Source organism: Plectropomus leopardus, chromosome 1, assembly GCF_026936395.1.
Source record: "Plectropomus leopardus strain MGB_pleo_1.0 chromosome 1, ASM2693639v1, whole genome shotgun sequence".
Classification (NCBI taxonomy): domain Eukaryota; kingdom Metazoa; phylum Chordata; class Actinopteri; order Perciformes; family Serranidae; genus Plectropomus; species Plectropomus leopardus.
The window spans coordinates 13838263-13848181 of record NC_142176.1 but is presented as its reverse complement, the minus strand read 5'-3'; the positions used below and the strand labels follow the sequence as shown (position 1 = coordinate 13848181).

At 40.3% G+C, this 9919-nt stretch overlaps 1 protein-coding gene across 1 annotated transcript; it reads left to right on the top strand.

Annotated features, from left to right (window-relative positions):
- Positions 1-948: 948 nt before the first annotated feature.
- On the top strand, positions 949-9844 carry mettl21ca (methyltransferase 21C, AARS1 lysine a). Its single transcript, XM_042492633.2, has 8 exons — positions 949-1130; positions 2070-2221; positions 2312-2457; positions 3345-3462; positions 4523-5248; positions 7247-7404; positions 7495-7612; positions 8027-9844. The coding sequence occupies exons 2-8, from the start codon at positions 2089-2091 to the stop codon at positions 8410-8412; spliced, it is 1785 nt and encodes a 594-aa protein (XP_042348567.2). The 5' UTR covers positions 949-1130; positions 2070-2088; the 3' UTR covers positions 8413-9844.
- Positions 9845-9919: the final 75 nt, after the last annotated feature.

Sequence of the window (9919 nt, the reverse complement as noted above, 5' to 3'; positions counted from 1 at the left end):
AGACTATCCGCGGCCTTGAAGAGGTATCGGTTAGCTTTATCACTCTTTCAACAGTCTCTTGATAAACTGAGAGACACAACTCCTGTCATCAAGCTTAAAAAACTCATCTTTTAATCCAAATAAGGCTGTTCCACACCAACAACACACAGCTGAGCAATGACCTAACCACTGTGCACTCTTCATCCATGCTCAATTCCTGGATGGATTTCAAATTTTGGGATATGAGTGGATTTTGTTTGACGATATCTGAAAGTGGGAGGTAATACGTAATGACTGAACGCTGTTAAAATGTAACCAAGGCAAGTCTAATTGGGGTTTCTATTACAGGAGCCCACTCCTTCTCTCAAGGGGGTGGCAGGAGTTGCATGCCAGCCTGATCCTGTTACCTCCCATCTTTGGTGAAGCAATTGAGGTCGTTGCAGGAAAAACGTGCAAGCAAGGACAGCATGGAGGCTTTCCAAACTCTGCGTGCCCTCTTTAAAGACTTTTGCATGAAACTTTTATCTTCTGATATCTTTACTGTCTGATAAAAATGTTGCAGAAGAAGTGAAAGCAACTTAACAGCAAATAAACACACACACACTTAAAGGCTTTCAGCCAAGACACTCATGCTGGACACAAATCATGCATTTGTCTTGTTTTCCTAACTATTTGTAGACTATCAAGCAGCTGGAAATCACTCAGCAAAGTTAAAACAGTATTCCTTCAAATTATATCCATTCAAATGATATCCAGTATGAGGTTACAGACCATGCAGCCTTCAAAAAAGCACCAGCAGAGAAGTCCATCAGCAACACTGGAAGCAAATATCCGTGGCTCTTGGTATCATGACATTCCCGTCAGTCTCGCCCTCCTTTTGGCTACCTCACTGACCCATCTTTGTTGTTGTTGTGTGTGTACGTGCATTTGCATGTGCAGAGCGTGCACACTGATCTTGTATCTTGCTTGTGTTCGTCTCTCCTGGGCACCACTCTAAAAATACCCCGCTGCCCTTGTGATGGTGATGGGTGTAACCCACAGGATGCTGAATCTCTATAACCTCAAAGTCAGAGGTCTCCAGATGCAGTGCGACGGCTCCCGAGATCCTTCACTGGAACACAAAGCAGCAGCAGGCAGGTCAAAGGTCACAGGTAGGCTCTTTGAATGTGAGGTTTTGACTGTGTTTTAGAAATGATATGAGGGAAGTACTTACAGAGAGGGTTTTTTAACAAGAATTTGGAAAGTATGTTATGGTGTCTCTTATATAGTCTGACTGAAAGTGATTTCTACATGTCCATTGTGATCTGTTTATGGTCAAATATGTGACATCACATTGGAAGATTCATTTTGCCTGACTAGACTGTAGGATTGCTGTTATAGTTACAATAAAATATATATATATATATATATATATATATATATATATATATATATATATATATATATATATATATATACATATATATATATAAACAGCAAAATTGTGAAGAGACAGGCTGAAACTACAGTAGCAAATCAGTAAGCAGAATATCTTCTTCTTCGTCTTCTTTGGGGTTTACTGGCAGCCGGTATCTGCAATGTTGCATTGCTTTCTCAAGTAAAATGTCAAAAATATAAAAAGTCTTTTAATTTAAAGTTAATTTATTTATAAAATATGCTGATGCTTCTAAATTTGTATTTAAACTTGTTTATTCATTATTTCCCCATTTATTTATTTCAAGGGTTATTTCATGGGTATATATATATATATTTATGCACTGACATACAATTACATTTAATACATTTAATTAATTATGTAATTACTTAAGTGGTATTTCATAGGTAGTAGGTTTTAGACAACTGAAAAAGAGTGAGGAAGAGAGTGGAGGAAGAAAGGAAAGTATGAGGATTTGGATTTCATTAGCTGCCTTTATTAAATCAATTTGAATTTCATTGCCAATGAGCATTAAGTGAGTGAACCTTTAGTGTGACTCCCTGTATAAACCATGTCTACCTCCAATTACAGAGACAGACAATTAAGTTGGTTGAAAAGATATAAATAATGACATCTCTGGACATTTCTACTCTAATTCATATATCTGTGAGTCCAGGTCCAACACAGGATTTTATATGGATACTCTGTCCACATGCTGTGTGGAGGAAACCAGTTATATGAGAGGTGGAGAGGAGGAGGAGGAGGAGCAGGAGGAGGAAGATGAAGAGGAGGAAGATGGAGATGAAGAAAGAAAGAAGGAGAACAAAGGTGAGATGAATAAAAAGAAGGGAAACACTTCAAAACTCACACTGAGCAGAAAGCACAGAGATCTGAGCGTCTGACTTTTGTATCCATTAGATGAATCAGTTGTCCAGAAGCAGCAGAAACCGGCCTGGACTCCATGTTTCTACTGCAAAACAGATAGAGAGATGTTCTGCTTTGTCGGACAGAAGATTGTTATTGAAGGTGCTCTTGACTCCTATGCTGGCATGATATGGCCGGCGGTGAGTAACACCCTTTTTTTTATAGCTTTGCATCCTCATCAAGCAAAATATGACCAACAGTACCTGTGTGCACCATATCACTTGTCAGTACTGTATTTTGTAGGATTGCTCTGTTTACTGATGCAATCACATGTAACAGCATTAGTGTTAGTTTTAGATTATGTGTGTGTGTGTGTGTGTGTGTGATATCGACATGCTGCTGCCTCCATTCTGAGCCTCCATATAACCACTGCTACTTATTCATCGACAAACACCTTGTTGGTAAATTGCCATTTTATGTCCCATCCTTGCTGCTCTGACCCTTTGGCCCATACAGTACTTAGTCTGCTCCAGTGATGCTTCATTAGCCCTGACCCAGAACTAGTCTAGAAAAACAATATATAGACCACTTCAAGGAGTCTTTTGGTTGTGAGGAAACAATGTCATTGTTCCTAATAGACTTTTAGTACAGCCAGTCCCACACGAAAACAGCAAATGAAACACTGAATTGTAGTCCTCCTGAAGTGAAATACACATTTTTAAAAGGTCGCTAAATTAGTTTCAGGACTTTGCTGCTCAATGCTAGGTTTTTCCTTTCGACAAGGTACGAACCAAAGAACTGGAAAACTCTAGTGTCTATAGCACTCATTCCATTATCAGTAAGTGCAGCAATTTTTGGACAACGAAGACATACAGTACACACAAATGCAAATACTCCTCCATCCTTCTGTAGACTGTTGGCAAACGAGAACTACAAAACCGTCTACAGAAGGTTCAGCGTGATCATATTCTGTTTTCATGCAGTACTGGCTGAAGCAGAAGTCCAAATGGAACAACCGAGCAACCGAAATAAGCCTCGAAATGATCTTTACCCACCTGTAACTCTAAGTCTTGCTGATTCCTCACAGGCTGTGTCTCTCTGTCACTACTTGGATACTCATCGTGAAGAGTTGAATCTCGTGGACAAGGCGGTGCTGGAGATCGGGGCAGGAACGGGCCTCGTGTCTATTGTCGCTGTGCTCCTTGGTAAGAAGTTCACATTTAGCTTTGTCATTTGCACACATACAGGGTTCAAGTTAGTCCGAAAATAAGAAACAAAAATAGGATGGGGGAGTGACAAGTAAATGGATTTGCACTTGTGTAGCGCCTTTCTAGTCTTTTGACCACTCAAAGTGATTTTATACTAGATGTCACAGTCACCCAGTCACACACACATTCATACGCAGGTGCCCGAGGGCTAACATTCATGTAAAGTTACACACCGATGCAATTTGGGGTTCGGTATCTTGCCTAAGCGAACTTCAACATGCAGCCTGGAGGAGCCAGGTATCAAACCGCTGATCCTAAGATTAGTGGATGACATCCTGAGTGAAAGTCCCCCTCTGAGAAGAAACACAAAGGGTAAAAATAAGTACCAGACAAATGAAAAAAATATAAAAAACAATTTAATATAGATGTAAATCTCTACTGAGATAAATGTATAAAAACCAGCAGGTCTAAAAGTCCTTGGACTGTTTTAAACGTCTACTAAAAACTCACCTTTATAGGCAAACCTTCTCATAACAACTCTATGTGTTATGTTTGTCTTTGTTTTGGTCTTGTCTGTCCCTGATGGTACTGTGGTCCATATTGTAATTTATTGAAACTCAATTAATTTATCAATTTTCTTACTTACTTTAAGAGAGTGCATTATCTATACGTGCGTGTGTTTTAGGTCAGTGATACTCAACTTACGGGCCAAATCTGGCCCCCAATAGCGTGTCTCACAGTGTCTAAAGTGTCTCACAGTGGGAAATATTTTTGTATTTGTAGTAGTGTCAGAGTGCATAAAACAACATCAAAAAAGAAATGTCCTGAAACGTTTAGGAGGCTGCTGCAACTGGCCCCTGGCCTCCTGTCATTTTGCAAAAGTTCCCCCCAAGCAAAGTAAGAATATTCCTTATTTATGTAATTTACAAGTTCTTCCCAGTGTGTATTAGGGGGTCAGGTGAAACACAGGTGGGCTGTGGGCCCAGGGTCTTTATTCAGCATGAAAGAAAACAAACATGAAGCATGAAAACAAACATGAACGTCTCACTGTCCTCAGGTGCCTGGGTGACGTCCACAGACCTCCCAGAGGAGCTTAACAACCTGAGAGCCAACCTGTTCAGAAACACCAGGGGGAAATGCAAATATACACCACAGGTGGCAGCTCTGTCCTGGGGCTGCGACCTGGAGCACACCTACCCTACGTCCGTCTACCGGTACGACTACGTGCTGGCAACTGATGTGGTCTACCATCATGACTATCTGGACGAGCTCCTGGTCACCATGAAGCATTTCTGCAAACCGGGAACGGCAGTGATCTGGGCCAACAAGGTGAGGTTTGAGACTGATCTGACCTTCACTGAGAACTTTAAAAAGGCTTTTCACACGAGTCTGCTGGCTGAAGATGCAGAGATGAAGATCTTCATGGCGACGTGTAGAGAACAAGTCAAGGGAGAAGGTGATCTGGAAATTCAAGATCTGCTGAGAGAGGAGGAAGAAGGAAGGGAGGAAGAGACAGAGAGCAAAGACGAGCTTGTAGAGGAGAAACACAAACATGTTGAACTTCACCTCGTCAGTTTAGAAAAAAGAAAAGAAAACAATGTAACAGAAGAACCTCAGGTGTCAGAGCCTGAAAGAGGTGAAGATAAGGAAGAAAAAGAAAAGTATAATGGAGAGGAAGAGATGGAGCAGATGATGGTCCACAAAGATGACGACTATAAAGAGGATGAGGAGGATAAACCAGATTCAAGTTGTAGCAGCAGAGCCAGTGATGAAGACGTCACAGGTGAGTCTGAACAACAACACATGAATATCAAACATATCTGTTAAATCAATCTACAATCAAAACTTCCTTCTGTTTAAAGGGTCAGTTCACCCAAATTACAAACAGGAATCTCACTTTCTTACACTAATGTAGACAGTTTTACTTTTGTTTGCTCAGGTTTTAGATATCTGCCTCAATAGCATAGGAACCTTTTTTTTTTGGAACAAAATAGTTCGAATGAAAACAGTTTGTGGATTATTTAGAGTAATGGGAAAACTGATTCAGAAAAGAGTTATTGAATTTTTTGCAATGCAGACCACTGTTTAGAAATCAACAAAAGCTGGCCTTTTAATGAGAGTTTGGGATATTTCCAGTTCTTTGTAGCAACAAAAGCAGGTATTTTTTTAACAAAACATGGTGAAATTTTTTGGCTGTGTTGTAACCAAAGTTAACATATTTTTATGTGACGTGGGGAAATTTGAACATGTTTTTTTTTTTGCAACTGCAAGTATTTTTTTGTGACAAGTATGTACATTTTCAGCTGCTTTTCCTGCAATAAAAGGAGGCGGGTTTTTTTTTGAGAGATTGTGACATTTCGAGCCAGTTTATTTCAAACAACAGGAGACATTTCCATCCAGGTTAGTTGTGAAAAAATTGGTATTTTTTATCAACATGTCTGGACATTTTCAGCTGCTTTTATTTCAGCTAAAGAAGGTACTTTTTAACCTAGTCTCAGGACATTTCTAGCTGTTTGTTGTGACATAAGCAGGTATTTTAAGCCAAAACGTATTTTTCTACCCCTAACCAAATGTTTTTTTTTTTGCCTAAACCTAGCCACACATTAACCACAGCATTGTCACAACATACAATTAAAATGTTAAGAAACATTCAGTTTCAACATATCTGCATACATATGAAACATACAAATGTAACATATCCACTTATGCAGAAATGTACAATGCGATTATTCTGCCAATTACGGCTGTTGGTCCAGACCATAGACTGCATTCATATAAAGTCTATATGCTCCAGACTGAAATATCTTAACCATAGACTTTATAGAGTTTATAATAGGATTTTGCACAATCATCGTCCCCAGATAATGAATCCTAATAACTTTGGTGATCCCCTGACTTAAACTCCAGGACCAGCATACGGTTGACATTTATGGTTTTGAGTGAAGCGTCTATAAAAAGTTGGTTCAGACATGAATCCCTCCTCACATTATATTGTCTTTGGAGCAGCTCCAGACTTTATACTTTGTGACATCACTAGTTTGCAACTTACTTCTCAGGTTTCTTGCTCTGAGAGGAGGTAGCTCATGTTCACAAATACTGGCTGAACTTTCTGAGGCCATTGAAATAACATATTGTAATTCTAATTTAGGAGGTGTTTCCCTCTGAGGTTATTTAAAAAGAAAGAGTGGAGGGAGAGGTCAGCAATGAAAGCAGTGCATGAATGTGTGCTGCAGCGGTGCTGCAGTGCAGAGAAACAGACAGTTATACAGAGTGGATGCCGGCTGCAGAAGAGGAGAGAAAGAGTGAGCGCATGGACCACCTTTTATAGCCTGGAAAGCCCAGGTGAACTACATCAAGCCAACGACCCTCACAGAGTATGTCCGCCAGCTGACTGCTGAGATTAGTCAGGACGACCTCCTGAACATTGGGAGGGGCATCTTGTGTTTTGGCAGCTTTCTCTTAAGTGAACAAACAGCTTTGGGACTTTAATATATCTAGCAAGATCAGCAGCAAGAGTAACATTTGAGACGTGGTAAAACCAAAATGTGGTGAAACCAGGAAGTAGTTAGGCCAAAACTATTACCAGCTGCCGTCAGTGAAACCAGAGGCGCTGATGCACTCCGGTGTAAAATGTCTGAACTTATAAGGAGGAGAAGCAAGGAATCGTTATTTCACATCCAACATGATGTGAGTCTTTTTATGTGCATCATATCAAACTACTGACTCATCACTTTCTGGAAACTCACTTCTGTTAAAGTTTGGATCCTCCCTTTCTTCACAGATCAGGCGTACATCCAAACAGCTGAACAGCAGGACAGGACAGCAGCCTGGATTCCCAGCATTAAAAACTACTTTGGTAAAGATGTCTACTATTACGCAGGGCACGAGATTGTCATTCACGAGTCCATAGACTCCTTTGGAGCAGTGATGTGGCCGGCAGTGAGTACCACAGAAAACACTAAATGTATACATGATTAAAGTTTCCCACTATTTTCTTGAGAAGCGTAAGAGATATGTATCTTTTTGCAGGCGTTGGCTCTTTGCTCCTACCTGCAAAACAACAGGAAGAGGGTGAACCTGCAGGGAAAGGAGGTGCTGGAGCTGGGTGCAGGAACTGGACTGGTAACCATTGTGGCCAGTCTGCTGGGTGAGTAGTCTCCAATAACATGCACATGAGCACAAACACAAAAATCACAATCAATCATAGTTATGAAAAGTTTGAAAAGAGTTAGTCACCATGATATAATGCACAAACTTTGAAACAGAACACAAAGTATAAGTAAGTAAGGGCTGGGAATCATTTAACCCTTATGTCATCTTAAGGGTCAAAAATGACCCGCTGCTATGTTTAACAGCCTAGAAAACCCCCTGAATGATCTTTTCTCACCTTGAAATTCGATGACTATTCCTAGAATGACCCCAACATGTGAAAAAGTGAAACACTGCAGTACCTCCTTTAGCAATAACCTTTAGCAAAAACTCCTCAACAAAGGTCACCACTAGTCTTTTTACTTTTATTGTAGTTTCGTAAATGACAGGCTTCCTGTTTCTGCATCCTCAGGAGCTTCAGTCACAGCCACAGACTTACCTGACGTGTTGGGTAACCTCCGGTCCAACGTGATGAGGAACACCAGGGGACGATGCAAATACACACCTCAGGTGGAGGCTCTGTCCTGGGGCCACGACCTGGAGCGTAAGTACCCTCCGTCCCTTTACCGGTACGACTATGTGCTCGCTGCTGATGTGGTCTACCATCACGACTACCTGGAGGAGCTCCTGGTCACCATGAAGCACTTTTGCAAACGAGGAACGACAGTGATCTGGGCCAACAAGGTGAGGTTTGAGACTGATCTGACCTTCACTGAGAACTTTAAAAAGGCTTTTCACACGAGTCTGCTGGCTGAAGATGGAGAGATGAAGATCTTCATGGGAACGTTCAAACACTGAGAGACAGAAAAGATATGGAAGGATTATTCAATGGCCCCAACCAGACCAGGGGCCTCTGAGTATCTGTTAAAAGTGACTAATTAATATTGCTCTTTAGGAGGTCAGTATCTGCCACTTTTGACTTTTACCCTGTTTAATTTTTTAACACAGCAGCAGTACAATAGCTCAGCTTTAAGAAAATTGATCCTACATCACAGCTTTCCTTTGAATTCCTATGTTTTGTGTATTCATTTGTAAAATATCAGTGAGGAGTCTGGATCTGTAGTAGCAGGAAGTTGTGGTGAAGGTTTTGCATAGCTACTCCTTACGTCAAGCATGAACAAAATACTGAATTTTAACCATTATCAGAACTGTAGAGTTATGATTAACCCTAAAAAAATTCTTTAAAGATAAGAACAACCACATTTCTCTACTGGACTGATGCGATGTAGAAATGAGGGCCTTTACCAGTGAGCGCTCAGGGGCCCATTGTGTTATTATGCACTCAGCACTTTTTAAACCTGTCAACACAACAAATAGTAAGAAGGGCAGCACAACATCAGCTCTAGTTTAGTTCTTATCTGGACACTCTGATACCATATTTATGACTTTATGAAACATCATAATTAGCCTGAAAAAGTCAAATGAGAATAGTTTCAAGGATAGTTCATTAGAATCTAATCAAATATATCTCAGCACTCAAACGATCTTTACAGTAATTTCGTAAGGAACAAATGCCAAACGTTTGGTGGCTGAGCCTCTCAAATGTGCTGATTTTTATTGTCATATATGATAGCAACCTGACAGTCATTACATTTTGTACAGCTGTGGGACAAAATGAGCAATTTGACTTTATCACATTTTTAATGAGAAATTCAGGGCGTATCACTATTCTATATATCTCAACATGAATGTGAATGAGCCGGCGACTAGCAGCAGGCGTTGCTTACTTCATAAGCTGCGCTAAACAATTGCAAAAGTGCTGACATAGCTAATGGTGTAACTCAGGGAAGGCTGGGTGCTACACTTCTGCGACAACGCTGTCTCAATATCAGATTCTACTGCCGTATGAGTGGCGTGCAAAGCGACAGTAATGAACTAGCCACTAACATGCACTCGTACCCAGACCGGCTTTTCCCAACAAACCACAGAGAAGCTCAGATTACAACAGACACACAGGTAGCGTGAGTTTAGTCTCTGCCACCATATCTTCACATAGCAAATACTTGTAGGTTGCTGAATTATCGAAGCTCTGAATGTTGCATACACAACCTTTAAAGACAAAAACGATGATCAGTTAATTGAGAGAATTATTGTTAGTGGCAGCCTTTTCTCTGTATTTCTCTCTGTTCTTTTCACAGTCATGAAATGTCCTGTTTTTGCTGGCATATGAATTGTAATATTTTTTAAACATTTCTATTGTTTAATACAGTAAAATGACAATGGAACAAAACCCCTTTATTCCTTAAATTCTTTCCTTTTTTTCTTGTCTGGCTATTTAAACTGTAGAGGGCACTAAAAAGAGTGA

Bases quoted from the DNA above. Each gene is read 5' to 3' on its own strand.
- mettl21ca (XM_042492633.2), top strand. From the start codon at position 2,089: ATGGATACTCTGTCCACATGCTGTGTGGAGGAAACCAGTTATATGAGA. The intron at 3,463-4,522 runs GTAAGAAGTTCA...CACTGTCCTCAG, and splicing joins TATTGTCGCTGTGCTCCTTG to GTGCCTGGGTGACGTCCACA. The intron at 7,405-7,494 runs GTGAGTACCACA...ATCTTTTTGCAG, and splicing joins GAGCAGTGATGTGGCCGGCA to GCGTTGGCTCTTTGCTCCTA.